Here is a 15,953-nt window from a genome sequence, read left to right as displayed (position 1 = left end):
CTCAAGTGCCTCATTTCATATGGGTTCTTCAAAAGAAGATTTTTCTTCATTGAAGTAGTTAAAGGTACCACACATCTTTGTGGGAGATGATACAAAAATGGCAGTTAAAGGAAAAGGAAATGTGGAGATGGAAAATGGAGAATTCAAAGATGTTGTCTATGTTCCAAACCTAAGTCATAAAGTTGAGTTCCTTCCTGACTTAGTAAAGGTGCACAATCTAAAAGATGACTCATTGGTTGCAGTGGGAAAGTTAATTATGACAAAAGGTTGTATTCTTTCTCCCACTTTGTGCCCAAGTCTCCTTCACAAGCCTTGTTGACTCAATCCAATTCACACATCCAATTATGGCATGAGCGGTTTGGACATCTTGTCTTCTACTATCTTCAACAACTTTGCTCACAAATCAAAATGGTCAAAGGTCTACCTACAATCAACTTTTCCATAGGTAAATGTTCTACATATTTAGTGGATATGCATCTAGAGGAGAAGTTACATAAAGGGAAGTCTTCAAGAGCATCAGTTGTTTCATATGGTACTAGTAGGTGCTTTTGCAATGACATTAGTCAGCTAGGGTCGCTACATACTTACTTTCATTGATGACTTTTCATGGCATACTTGGGTCTGCTTTCTTCATCACAAGAATGAAGTGTTGGACAAGTTTCTAGCCTTCAAGACTCATGTTGAATAGAAATCAAGGAAAGCCATCAAAGTTCTAAGGATGGACAATGAAAGCAGATATGCAAACAAAAGACTTAAAGACTTTTACAAACTTAAGGGTATTGATCTTTAGAATCCACTAGCATTCAGTCCGCACAAGACAGATGTTGCAACATTGATGATACACACTCTTAAGTCTATGGAGAGTTGCATGATACAAGCCAAGTCTGTAGATCCATCACTTGAAGTCGAAGCAATCAACATTGCCAATCACATACTCATTCTGCCTTACATGGCAAGACTCCTTTTGAGGCATGGTGTGGTAGAAAACTAGTAGTAACACACTTCAAAGTCTTTGATTGTCTAGCATGGGCAAATAAATCTTCCAGGGGATGCAAGGCACCACCACCTCGGCCTTGTACTTTCATCAAATATGAAGATGGTGTGAAGGCATACAAACTTATGGATCCTAAGACACATGAGATCTTTGTGGAGAAGGATGTACGCTTTGAGGAAAGTTCACCAAGCTTATCCTCTAATCCTCTTCACACTTCATACATAGTGCAAATTGATAGTGATACTAGTGATGGTGCTTCAACAGATTCAGATATGTGGGGTTCTATCAATAGTTGTAGTGAGAGGTCACGACATCAACATATTCCACATGCATATATTGCCATAGTGATAGGTCCAACACAATAGGGTAAACCTAGTCTTCCAGTTCCAACATCAGAGGATGACTACATAGTAGATATTTCAGGTTTGTTCATGGAGTCATACATAGCAAATTTGGAAAACATCATTGATGATATACATCTTCTCTTTCATGAGAAGATCCTTTTTCAGTTGTTGCAAGGGCTCACTTTGACCCTCATGTCCATTCTCTACATGATTGATCTTCACAGGTTGATGCGATTATGGATATTTATGTACAATAGTTGCAGTAGGTCTCTTTATTAGTTGAGGAGACAGTAGATTCTCTAGGACAAGTTCTACATTCATCCTTGACAGTTGAGTAGGTTTCAGAGACATCATCAATCATTGAGATTCTTTCCACACACAACAACATCTCATTTGTACTTATGGTATTATTTCTTCCAAAGGGGAGGAACACTATTCAATAGTCTTGGATCAACTTCTACATCAGAGCAGCTATTACTGATCGACACTCTTCATTTGGGGGGGGGGGACTACCTTGTCTCTCTTCTTCTTCTCTCTTGTGGGGGGGACATTTACCACTTTTGGGATAGTGTGTTTCTCATATTTCTCTATTTTATACACTTGATGTATGTCGTAATGTGGAGGTGGGGGTGACGGGGTCTTGATTACTCCATCCATCCATGCATCTTGTCTTTTCATCTCTCTTTTTGGGGGAGGGTTTTTCCCATGAGGTTTTCCCTCTTTCTTCGCTTTGTGGGAGATTGCATTTCATTATGTACATGGGTACCTAACATGGCCTAGTAGCCGGGACCCATCTTGCATTTCATCCTAGCTTTCGTGAGCTTAAGTGCATTCCCCTAAGTTGCACTTAAGGGGGGGTGCTGGTGTAAATAAGTATTTACTATTTACACTTAACTTGAGTTTACTTAGGTTAATGTATTATTTTATTATTTATTTAGGTGAGACACTTAGGAGTTTGCATACTCTCACGAGTTGTCATGTTGACAACATTGGAGTAAGCAACTCTAATTCAACACATGGTGTCTACAACGCTGGAGTTTGCATCATTAACTGAATTGTCATGTAGACAACATAGTTATTCACACTCCCATTTCATCACATGTTGTCTAGAACACTATTTTGCATGCTACACTTTTGTAGGCTTATCCTTTCATCATCGCACTTACTCCTGTGCTTAATGGAAGATAACCCATATCTGGTGGACATGTGTTTGGTTGTATGACTTATTATGTTGCTGACTTCTATGCATTCTAAAAGCATTCCAGAGGCCTTTATATACAGGCACTCCTAGTGTACTTTCGAAATAATATTGAATGAATATATCGTCATTCTGATCATACTCTCCTTGGTCTATTGTTGTGCTTGTGTTTGAATTCCTTGGTCTTGGGTGAATTCTGCCCTAAGGCAAATTCTTACAACATGCTATGAATATTATGAATTCACAATATATTTGTTCGCTTGATAAAATTATAATACAAATAAAATTAAGCTTATTCTAAAGATTAGTGATAATGAAAGGAGTGCACATAATTATAATTACTATTTTTCGCTGTGTATACTTGTTTTTTATGAAAAAATTAGACTTTATTTATTTAAAACTTACACTTTAAGAAATTACTTTATTTTATTTTTTAATTTTTTTCAATGAAAAAGATAAATACTAATTTATAATATTCTTAATGCCAATATTCTGTGTTGAAGAATTAATTTATTAATTATTGAATTTTTTAAAATATCTTAAAAATAAGTAAGAAACTATAAGAAAACAAATGAAATCCGAAACTTCTCAAATTGATTGCTCAATTTTGGTTTCTAATGCCCCACTGAGTTTCCTTTGAGTTTACTGTACTCGTCCTATAACCGGAAAGAGATCTGGGGCTGATAAATACTTACGTGGACGAGTTCCATCTGCCAGATGGACGAAATAAAATAAAAATTAAAAACGTGGGTTCTTAAATTATCATGGTTCCAATGTAATCTCAATTTAGTGGAGGGAAATGAATAAAGGCAAGATTAGAATTGGAAGCACACTGTGCTTGTTAATCCTGTGACAAAATTAAATTTTGCTGCTCCGAGTTCGATACAAACGAAAATTTGCAACTGCTTTTCAGAATTTTAAAAAATTGGAAAAGGTTCTTTTTGAGTATGGCCGGAGCAGCAATTTTGTGCAATTTGGAAGCAATTACAGGAGTTGCAGGGAACGGAAGGGTAAAACTTAACACATGTAAGTATACAAATAAAAGTTCAGGCTTACCAGCCAACCCATTTAAATCGTGCTGTCCTTTCGGGGCGAGATTACAAATAAATGGCAGACCTGCACTTAAGGAGAGCAGAAGAAATACTGGCGTGTGCAAAGTAAGCATGCAGTTAATTTTTCCTAAGACGGAGGAAGGCAGGAAATGGCTGGAGCAGAAATGCGTGTTCAGGTTCTCAGCCTCACAAGTTTTGGATGCTTTGAAGGCCCTGCAAGGACCAGTAATGGTTGCGATTTTGGTAGGGATTCTCCTTGCACATGACCCTGCATCAGCTATGGCTGCCTCGGGAGGAAGGATGGGTGGAAGTGCATTTTCTTCTGGCCGCGGAAGTAGAGATTATTCATCTAGGACCTATTCAGGTCCTAAATTTTCATATTCTACACCGTATGCCGCTCCTTCGCCATTTGGCTTCGGTGGTGGTTTCTTTGTCGGGCCCAGTTATGGTATTGGGTTTGGCGCTGGGTCTGGTCTGTTCGTTATCTTGATGGGTTTGCTTGCAGTTGTTTCTGTTACTGGGTTTCTGTCTGACAGCGGGAATTCAGGATTGTTTGTGTCATCGCAAAAGACGAGTGTTCTCAAGCTTCAGGTACGCCCAATTTTTGTATGTATGTTGACGCGTAGTATGATGATTGGCATATCTGTATTGTAGTGCTCCAGTTATCTCAACCTCTGTATCTATATTCATGATAGAATGATGATAAACTTCATTCATTATTTGTATTTCGGGATTGAGCCACAATTTGAGTCAATGTATAAACTCATATTCAATTGAGGTGGAGAAACCATGGTTAAGTTGGTGTAGATGTTGGAGCGGGTCGGTCAAAATACCAACAGACCCCAAACACGCAGACCAAACTTACACAAGGCAGAAAACAATTCAATAGCCAATGAGATTGTGCCTCAAGATAAGGCAGTCTTAGTCCAAATTAAGCTACACAGGCAGTGACAATAAGTCACTACGTATTCAAAACAAAACTCTACTGGGAAAAAAACATCAACCACCTTGGCTCGCAGCAATACTCAGACACTTCTGCTGATATCACAAATGCTTTGCCTTAAAGTTTGGTCACTCTGACCTATAACTTCAGATATCAATAAGCAGCCAATAAAAATATCTTTGTTACAGACAGAGTAAGGCGGTCCCTAATTGCAGGCAGACAAAGCTGTGCCAAATGTTACGCGGTTGGTTGTCTTTTTTAACGGGTCCTGTTTACACCTTTTGGAAACTTTTTGAAATCATGAGGACTAAATAAAATGTGATTGCTTTGACAGTCATCCAATGAGAAGGATCTTGACATCAGACACCCAACAAGAAAGTTTATTGCACCATTTGTTCAGATAGAAACTTGGAATGTACTGCCTCATGTCAGATACTTATAGACAACAGATAGGACAGAAGATAGATAGATGAAATTTTAACGTCCACGAGGCTAAGCATAGCCTATGGGACAGCCTTCCCACTAATAAACCAACTTAAGTAATTTGGTTCTTTTTCTGTGCAAGTTGATGATGAGCCCACCCAATTGTTCAAGGTTCTCCTTGCTGAATAAGTTGTGCCAAGAGCTGTTAGATATAATATCTGCAAATTCGACCCTGCTGTCCCTATATACATCGCATTCTGAAATAAAGTGTTGTTCGGTTTCCATTTTCCTAGAATTGCAAAACGTGCAAACTCTCTCTTCCCAACGCTCTTTTTGCCTCTTCCACCGTCCGGTCTCACATCGGAGCTGATGAGAGTTGGTTCTAAGCTGAGCAATAAGAGTTTTAGCTCTCGAAGAAATGTTAGCCTCTATGTATGCCTTTTGGAGCTGATTGTATGTAGGGTTGAACGTGCTGATGTAATAAGTCTTGCTGTGATATTGCTGTAATGTCCCCTTTCCAGCATTCATAGCATGATGTTGTCGTTAGCCTATTTCCCCACAGTCCCGTAGGCTAACTAGGACATTAAAGGGGCTTAGAGGCCATTTGGCCTAGATAGTTTCAGTTGCAGGTCTTTCTGAGGGGTTCTGAGGCAACTTTGGGCATACTTACTATTTATAGTAAGTCATCTTGGACATGGCCGGACATTCAGTCACAGTGGTATGTCGATGGTAATTGTTTAAAATCGACAGGAAGACTTATTTATCATTGATAAGATTTGTTATGCATTGATAAAGCCATTTTATAAAGTTAAATTTAAATATTTAACTTTATTAATGCATAGACTATAGTTTGTGGGAAATATTTAAATTAAAAGAGTTCCCTTTATTTTTATAACACATTGGAGACATAAGGTACATAAAGGGAGTTATGTTTTATCCCACATTGAGAAAACGAAGGATTGAGCTCTTGTGAGAACACTATAAAAGAAATGGAAGAGCTTCTTTTTTGTATGCTTGGATGAAGATTAATGTTATGTTGTTGGATATCTGATTATCGGGCTTGGAGGACGGAATCCCTCTTTGCTAGCATTCTCTTCGTTGTTGGAAGACACAGTCAGGAGGATCAATGGTGTTTTCACTTCAGGAAACACACTGGGTTTCATTTGGGGCGTTCGCATAAAGAAATTTACAAGGGTTTGAGGTGCAGATCTGAAGTTAGTTATTGCTATAGTGCCGCATGAACAGTATTTTGCTACAGTTGGCATGAACAGTATTTTGCTACAGTACGTCGTGAACAGTGTTGGTATCAAGTTTACTTGTTTTTCCGGCTGATTAGAAGTTTGGAAGGCTGCCGACTACATCTGCAAAATACTACGGCAACTAATTCCAGGTTTTTTCTGTCAAATTTTGATACTTTGCATAATAATTGTTGAATACAAGTCTGAATAGTTGTTGCAGCCTTTAAGGCAGCTGTAAGTGCACATCTACATTTAAAAATCACCCTTTATCAGTAGATTGAAAGAGTTTCTAGATTTTTCATATATTGTTGAATGTGTGCCAAGTGTTTGTGAAAATGTTATGATGTGTATTATGCATTTTAATGTCACTTCATAGTTGTTCGTAAATCTACTCATTGGAAAGCAATTTATTGAGGAAATCAGCTTTATGAGTTTGCATACAAAGTGTTTGACAATATTCCTTAAGTTAAATTTCTACAAGTCAAAGTTCAAATCAGGGGAGGATATTACAATTGCTATCAGGATTTAACTGTGTAGTTTTTGAGTCAAACTCATTGACCCATGTTTCATTAGTAGTGATTCAAACATGAATCCATCTCATGAGAATAAATGGAACACTTAGCACTCATTGGATCTAGGTGATGCTCACAGAGCTGAAGCACTGAGACTTCCCGGGAGGTCACCCATTCCAGTACTACTCCAGCTCGAGCACACTTAACTACAAAGTTTCCTCCATGGTTAAACTCACTTTGCTTGCAACCCAATTTGCGAAACCTTTACCGAGTGTTGTGCCTTGTGAACCATTCATTAGAAAGCCCCTTAAGCTCTTCAAGTGATAAGTAGGAGATATTTCCACGGCAAGTGAAATTGTGATGTTGCTATCAGGCTTTAATTGTGTAGTTTTTGAGTCAGACTCATTGACAAAGGTCTTTTTCCTTCCAACTTTCCCCAATTACTCTTATAGAATTTTTCCATAACAAAGGTCTTAATTTCTTTATTGTTGGTGGGTCACATATTGAAAAGAATATTCCATTTCTTCATTCACTTGATGTTTTGTTGCATCCATGTCTTTTTGCATTTGCACAAAATATCATCAAAGACCACTTTAGGCCACCTACTCGCATACATATTTTCAATTCTTTTACGATAGCTAATGAGGTGAACCATAGCAAGAGCCTTGATAGGGGCAACTCTCACTTCACTAAGCATGATAGAATATGAGACAATGTTTTTGATCTTGAACTTGCTTGTGATCCAATGTTTTTGGATCCCCTCAATTTGTTTCCATTTTAAGGCTGAAGTGCTGTTGGCCCATATTTCACATCCATAGAGAACCACCGGTAGCACAAGAAGCCCAAACAAAGTTTGAGTAGTTTTCCAATCCCAAACCTCCGCATCACGACACCTGTTTTGGAGTGCATAAAGAGCCTTCCACCCTCCTAAAACTCTTTTCTTTCTATAACCTTCCCAGTTTAGACTTTTGTTAAAGTCAATCCCAAGGTATTTATACTCCACAACTTCCTCAAGAATGTTGCTCTTAAAATAGAACTTATGCTGATGTTGTTTTTTGCTTTTAGAAAAAATCATGATTTTAGTCTTATATTGACTTGCATCCCTACCATTTTGCAAAAACACTCAAGTAAGAGTAGATGTTCCTGCAGTCCATAGGCAGATTGGGCAATCAAAATGAGATCATACGCATACAGAAGCAGCCTAGTTAGAAATTCACCTAACTGGATACCCTCACCATTTTGCACATCTAACCATTTTTCAAGTTTGTTGATATATATGCCAAATAGGGTAGGAGAAAGAGGACAGCCCTGTTTAACCCCTATGTCAATCTTAAAACATTCTAAAATGCCATCTGAAGTTTTGATTTTGACTTTCACCTCCTCATACATCCTATGGACAGCAGCTCTGAGATTTGTAGGGATCCCCAATTCTTCCGTCCTGAGCCAAAGGTTCTCTCTAGGTACAGTGTCGAAAGCTTTTTTAAAATCAGCAAAGCAACAAAAAACCTCATCATTTCTCTCCCACGCTTTTTCAATAATGTACCTCAGGGTGATAAAATGGTCAACAATCGAGTGTTTTGGCCTAAAACCAGCTTGACCTTTTGCACGCTCATGATTTTCCTCAGCACATTTGCTGATTTTGTTTTCTATCATGCTACCAAAAAGTTTTGCTAACAGAGAATTAATCATTATAGTCCTGTAGTTGGTGGGGTTATTGACATCACTGCTCTTATAAAGGGGTATAGCAAGACTAATAGTCCAATCTCTAGGGAACCCGTTTTGGCTGATATTATTGAATATTTCTGTTTGAGTGGTGCGAGGGTTTTCATGCCCTACTTATGATACTTTGCTTAAGTTCCACCAAGTCTTTTGCCTCGCTGATACCCAACTTTCTAATACCCATCTCAACCTCTTGCACCATGAAAAGATCTTTCATATTGTTGACCAAGGGTGGTGGATCCATCTCCTCTTCTTTTTCATAAAGTTTTCTAGCATACTCGAACCATTGAGTGGTTGTAATAATACTTTCAGTTTGTTTCTTCCGTGGTTGTAGCTCTCTCCAGAAAAGCTTGGGGTTATTTTTACCAAGAGAGATAAGTTCTTCCCTCCTTGTGATCATAAAATTTGATTTTTCTTCTTTAGGATCTGCTGATACATTTTAATGTCGAGGCTTGTTTTATTGGACTCTCTTAGCTTTCTCTTGGCCAATTTGTACTCCTTATCAAACATCACATTAGCTGGAAAACAATTTGTTTCAGATTTTCTATGTTTTGATCTTTTGCGCTTCGAAAGTGCCTTGTGAATGAGATTAGATAATGCATGGCTATTGGCATCGTGCACGTGCGTACACTCCTCATATAGTTTCTCAAGTGTAGTCCTGAAGATGTCCCTGTTTTCTGAAGTAAAAAAATTCTGCCTTGTGAAAGTGGTTGTTGAGGGCATTGACCTTCTATCTCAAGCTGACTATCCTTTGCCCACAACAATTTTATGTGCAGTGATCTATAGTCTGATTTAAGATCCCATATGTGTTCCCTAATCATAACTTCCTTGATTCTTTCATACAAATTTTGTGCATATTACATAATCCACCACACGTGCACCATTGTAAGTATTGCAAGTGAAACTAACCGATTTTGTCCATCTAGCCACACCAGTGCAAATTATTAAATCAAAAGTTCTACATAAGGTAATCAATTTATCCCCAAAAATGATTGTAGCCTTTAGCATCATCTGATACTCTTTCCCATTGGTGTTTACTCTTTTCTGTGAGCCAAAGAGGATTGTTGTTTGCATTGTGGCTGAAAATGCTAGCTTACCCATTTGCTGTTCTAGCATTGAAATCTCCAACAAGAAGAATATCCCCACGTTGTGAAAACACAACAACGTCCTTCTTTAGAGCAGCATATGGCTCTTTGTGATCTAAACCGCACTTCTTATAGATTTTAGAAACCTGTGGAGCAAAGTAACAAGCTGCAATCCTAATAAGACTGTTGTTTTCCATGATTTTAAACCATACAAACTGTTTATTAATGTCTTCCTTTTCCAATTGAATGACACGTCCTTTCTTTTCTTTTACTAGAACCATTATGCCTCCATGACGCTTACCTTTACTTGCTGCCTCATTCCACACTGTCGCCTTCCAGTAGCCTGCAAACAATGGAGTCTTACATCCTTCATGTTCATGTGTCTCTGTGAGACAAATAATATCATTTCCTTCCGCAATAGGTCCCAGCCCAGGCCCACACCTCCAACAAACTACACTTAGAGAGGCCTGGGCTGAATTTGATTGCTATTTGTTTTGAGATGACATATTCGAGATTGGGTTTTTATCCCTAGACATGAGTGCTGATCTTGTCACATAGTTACCTAGTGAGGAGCTTTCTGCCAAGTTTTTGTTGCCTCCTTGCTGCTCTGCATTAGATAAGTGACTGAATTGAGCAATACTGCTTTTCCCATGCACAACCATGCTCTTTTCCATCATCTCTAGCTGTTCTGATTTTTGCTACTTCCACCCTTCTTCTTCCTGCTGTCTCATAGTTAGGTCCTCCTCTAGAAAGAAACGAGAACCCCTCAAGAGCTGTTTTTTACACAAAAGATTTTGTTTGTCATAAATATTAGGCTTAACCACCTTAATAGGTCTATCTCTTTCATCCGATAACTTTCCAACCCTCCAAGCTTGCTAGATTTGGCCTTGCCAAAGCAACTCGTTAACTCCAAAGTGTGTTCCCCTCACCATAGTCCTTTACTCCTTTGATGATTATGTTGGATGCCCTGACATGCCTTTCCTTGACTTCCCTATCATGTGCATCATTCGTGTGATTATTTGCTTCCACACCTGCCCAATCTGTATATTTGCTATTTTTATCTCATGTTTTAGTAACATCAGAGAAACTCTTTCTGCCGTCTTCAACCTCGTTATTGCCCAACAGACCATTGTGATATATCGGCTTCTCCTTATTGTGAGATGTCTCAGTATTTGCTGTCACTTTGTTTGCTGCCACTGAAACTTTTGAGTTTTGCTATTCTTCCTTCACTATTTGCCATTTGTCCTTCACGTTTTGCCATTCAAGCTTTCCAGCTAAGAGTGTTTCTTGCAACAACAAGACTTGTGCTTTTAAAGCATTGTTATTTTCAGTCAGAGATTTATTTGTTGCAGTCAAAGCATGCATTTTGAGGTCTCTCTCGTCTCTTGTCTGCCTCGTTCTGGAATATGGTCAATCCAATTAGCAATCTCTGCATATCCTCATCATTTGTAGCAACAGTCTCATCACCTATATATGAGTGTAGATAATCAACATTAAAGATTCTTGAAATATCTTTCCAGTAGAAGACCAGCCTCATATTCGTTACCAGAGAAATTTGGTAGAATTTTTGCAGGTTCCAATTTTTTTGTGTTTCATTTTACTCCTTCCCCAGAAATACCATTATCCATAACTGAATCATTGACTACAAGTGTCTCTTCTCTTCTTTCCTCAACAGCCTTTTCATTGTATTTTAAATTAATCTTTCGTTTTTGCTTTCTGATTTTCTCATTCAATTTTTGCATATATTTTGTGAAGTCCTTGGGCATTAGTTTTGTCAGCAACCACATTTATCAAATCTATGATACCCTCCCGGAGATCTTACATGGACATTATGGAACAGGGAAGCACAAAATGACATATTAATTGAATTCTTGTATGTGATTCTGCCTAGGTAAGGACCCAATATCCCATAGTAGGTCTATCTCCAACTAAATTTCTTAGGAGATTCCCAATGCTCCTATTAACTGCATCCTCTTCTACATCAGTCTGGGATTAATGTACAGAATTAAAATCTAATTTGGTATCCAATCCTTTTTATAACATCCTACAAAAATGACCTATAAACTTAGTATCCCTGTCAGAAGTAAAACATTTGGCTGAGGTACTGAGCATCATGGTGGCACAGTCTTCGGCTTCCATGTGTGAGTAAAAATTATATACTTGGGTCATGGGATCGGTGCTCATTATGGGACTTTTTCCCATAAAATGAAATTACAATTGAAGAACATATAAATGAATAAATATTATATTTATGAAAGGGTTTCATTTTCGTAACCATTCTTGGGGTACTATTAAAACCTGTAAATATATATAGGAGACACAGACAGACACTGAGAATAGTACAGGAAGTATAATATTTACAGAGGCAACTCGAGAGGGAATAGTTAAAATTATTGGCTGGGCATTAGGCATTGGAGAAGGGGTGCACAATATGTGTCCAACTTAGATTACAATGTTCACTAGCAGTGCCCTGGTCCGGGCTGTGTTTTTCATGCTGTGAGGCATGTGGGAATCTGGGTACGAACTGTGTCCTTTGGAATGCTTGAATGCTTCCGGGTAAGAACCGTGTCCTTTGGAATGCTTCCTGCCTGCGAAAACTCAGGACCTATTACTGATCCTCTGCCTGTCAGATAGTAGTCTCTTTTTGATTTATAGATATGTATTAGTCAATGTCGTTTGCACTCATTTTTTTAAACATTCCTAGATTAATAATTTTTTATTTTTGATTGATAAAGGGCTGAAGTCAAATGTTTTAGGTAGTTTTTGAGCATCATAGTCTATGTTTATTTGTCATTTTTTCATAAATTTCCATCTGTTCCGAACAGAGCTTAAGAAAATTCTTTCTTGCCCATCTTTCTATCATGCATTTGAGATTTTGCAAACAGTTAAATCTTTTTGCCTGATTTTTTTTTTCTATTTCCTTATAAACTTAATTAGCAGTTGGCCTCATAAACAAAGTCTTTTCCTATAAAGAATCAAATTATATCAAATACCGGTCAAAACTGCCCTGTAATTTTCACATACCCAGACAGCAGAAGCTATTTGAACAAAAGTTATCAAAGTTTATATAGTGTTTGGGACATTACGGGATCCCCCACTGACATCAATGAAAAAGGCATCATAATGCCAATTCTGCTACATAATATCTTCAACAACCTCAAGTGTCCAAAGACACTTTTAAATATCAGTTACCAAGAGTCCTTAATGACTCAGCTCAAACATAGATACCCCCCAATAGAGGAAGCATCCAACATCCAATCCAGATAAAGAATAATGTTCTGCTACCACTTGATTGATGCAATCTCTGCATCATCTACTCAGAAGTAGGCAGGGGAATAACCCCAAGCATACCTCTCAAATACTCCAATGTATCCTTCGACAATGGCTTTGTAAATACATGTGCTATCTAAGCCTTTGTACTGATATATTCCAATCTGATTTCCTTCTCTGCAACTTTCTCTCTTAGAAAATGATACTTTATAGATATTTGCTTTGTCTTTGAATGTAACACATGATTCTTAGACATACTCACTGTACTTGTGTTATCACAATGAATGATAACAAGCTCTATAAACTCAATTCCAGTATCCTTCAACAACAACATACTCTGCTTTTGTTGTGCTCTGTGAAATACAGTCATGTTTCTTGCTTAGCCAAGAAACCAATCTTTCTCCAAGAAAAAATGCTCCACCAATTGTACTTTTCCTGTCGTCCACACCGCCTGTCCAATCTGCATCAATGTATGCACGTAAGGTAAAATCACCTGATGTGTCATACCATAATCCATAATCAGGTGTACCTTTCATATATCTGAATTTTTTTTTCACTGCTACATAATATGTTTCTTTAGGATCAGCTTGAAATTTCACAATAATGCCAACTACATTAGCTATATCAGGTTTTGTGTGTGTTAGATAGTGCAAACCTCCAATCATAGACCTATACTTCTTTTGTTCAACAATAGGTGTCTCATTTTTTCTAGATAACTTGTGACCAATTACCATAGGTGTACCAACAGATTTATAACTTTCCAAACCAAATATTTTCAACAAATCTTTCGGATACTTAGTTCGTGATAAGAAAATGTCATCATTGTTCTGTACAATCTTCAAACCCAAGAAATATTTCATCTTACCAATCATGCTCATTTCAATTTCTTTTTCATTTCTGTTGCAAATACTTCACTTACATCATCATTTCCTCCAAAGATTATATCATCAACAAATACTACAATGATCAATAATCCTTTTTCATCTTTTCTCAAATATAAGTTACTGTCTGCATTACCTTTAACAAATCCCAACTTTACAAGAAGCTTGTTTGGTCTTGCATACCAAGCTCTAGGCGCTTGTTTTAGTCCATACAATGCCTTTTTTTGACTTACAAACCATGTCTTTCTCTTCTGTCAAAGGGAAACCTTCAGGTTGCTCAATGTATACTTCTTCCTCAAGTTCTTCATTTAGAAATGCTGACTTGACATCCATCTGATATACTTTGAATTTCTTGTTTGCTGCATATGCCAAAAACTTCCTAACTGCCTCTATCCTTGCAACAGGTGCAAAAGTTTCTTCATAGTCAATTCTTTCTTGCTGTGAATAACTTTTACATAGGTCAATCTTGCTTTCCTCTCCTTGTCCATTCATCTTATTTCTGAAAACCCACTTAGTTCCTATAACATTTTTGTCTTTAGGTCTAGGAACCAATTCACATGTATCATTCTTCTCAATTTGATCTAATTCTTCTCTCATAGCTTTAATCCAAAAATCATCTTTACTAGCTTCATCAGTAGTCTTAGGTTCTACTTGTGAAATCAAACATATTTCTGCATGTACCTTGTTTCTTGTCATCACTCCTTTGCCCTTACTTCCAATAATACGATCAGCAAGGTGATTCTTTAACAAATTTATGTTAGGTGTCACTGTCTCAACTCTAACTTGAGCCCTAGGTTCACTTCTTGGTTCTTCTCTCTATTCCATAACTTGTATGTCATTCTACAAATCTGTGTCAGTCTCATAAAACAATTCAACATTCTCCTGTTTAGCCTTCGGATTAGTCTCTTCATCAGAATTATAATCAAGTATTCTTTCTTGAATTCTAAACTTCTCATCCACTAACATTTGTGCTCTCAATAATAGTCTTAGTTCTTTGATTAAAATATATGTATGCTTTGCTTTTCAATGAATGATCAAGAAACATACCTTCATCACTTCTTGAATCAAACTTACCAGTATCGTGTTCTCTCTTAATGTAACACTTACTTCCAAAAATTTTGAAATACTTAATTGAGGGTGCTTGTCCAAACCAAAGCTCTTAGGGTGACTTACTAGTACCTTACTCTGTTCATTGTGTATACTGCTATGTTCATTGCTTATCTCCAAAATATCTCTGATACATCATTCTCAAATATCATAGCTCGTTCTACCTTTGTTACTGATCTGTTCCTTCTCTTTGCTATACCATTCTGCTCACTTGTTTTAGGGACTGAAAGTTGTCTTTCAATACAATTCACTTCACAATAATTTTTAAAGTCATTTGAGGTAAACTCTCCATCTCTATTAGTTCTCAAACATTTAATCTTCAATCCAGATTCTTTCTCAATTCGATTCTTAAATACTTTAAACTTCTCAAATGCTTCAGATTTTTCTCTAAGTAATGCTACCCACATCATCCTAGTGAAATCATCAACAAGAATCATAAAATATTTTTTACCATAGAATGCTCTTGTCATTGTAGGACCACTCAAATCAATGTGCACAATCTCAAACTTCGCAAATGTAGTGTATTTCTTGCTTGGAAACGATCATTTCTTCTATTTTGCCATAACACTCCTAGCATATCATGTTAGTAGGCTTTACAATTTTAGGAAAATCTCTATCCGCAAGTGTAGTACTCACTTTCACAATGTTATCAAAGTTTATGTGACAAAACCTTTTATGCCATAACCAACTGTCATCAACTTTAGCAACTAAACATGTCATTTCAATAGGATTCAATTGAAATACATGACCTCTAGATCTTGTACCAGAACCAATCATCTTACCATCTTTATCCTTGATAATGCATGTCTTCTCTTTGAATTGCAACCAATATCCCTTGTCAACTAGCTGTCCAACACTTAAAAGATTATGTTTCAAACCATCAACAAAGTAAACATCAGTAGTGTTAAGTCTTTCCATCAACAATAATAGATTCTATTCCCTTTATGTGACAAGTTGCATTGTTTCCACTCTTACAATTCCTCCATCATAACTATTAAACTTAGCAAGTTTATTCATATCTCCAATCATATGAAGTGAACAACCATTGTCTATAATCCAATCAGTTTTCTTCTTTCAACTTGTGATACCAATGCCTTTTCTCATTTAACTTCTTCTTTTTAAGGGCTTTCTTCCATTATTGCAACAAAGCTTATCTCATCACTGTCATTATCACTTTCACTCAACAA

At 37.2% G+C, this 15,953-nt stretch overlaps 1 protein-coding gene across 2 annotated transcripts in view; it reads left to right on the top strand.

Moving 5' to 3' along the window:
• Window positions 1–3,370: 3,370 nt before the first annotated feature.
• Window positions 3,371–15,953, top strand: part of LOC149564226 (myelin-associated oligodendrocyte basic protein) — a 103,873-nt gene continuing 91,290 nt past the window's right edge. For both annotated transcript variants that reach the window (XM_089827296.1, XM_089827297.1), the window contains exon 1: window positions 3,371–4,179. In XM_089827296.1, the coding sequence (XP_089683422.1) occupies window positions 3,484–4,179 (696 nt within the window). In that variant the 5' untranslated portion in view covers window positions 3,371–3,483. The remainder of the gene's footprint in view (window positions 4,180–15,953) is intronic.

The sequence above is a fragment of the Cupressus sempervirens genome, chromosome 4 (assembly GCF_028749045.1).
Source record: "Cupressus sempervirens isolate cs-2001-9-10 chromosome 4, ASM2874904v1, whole genome shotgun sequence".
Taxonomy (NCBI): domain Eukaryota; kingdom Viridiplantae; phylum Streptophyta; class Pinopsida; order Cupressales; family Cupressaceae; genus Cupressus; species Cupressus sempervirens.
The sequence above is the reverse complement of the archived record's forward strand: the minus strand, read 5'-3'. Positions and strand labels throughout refer to the sequence as shown.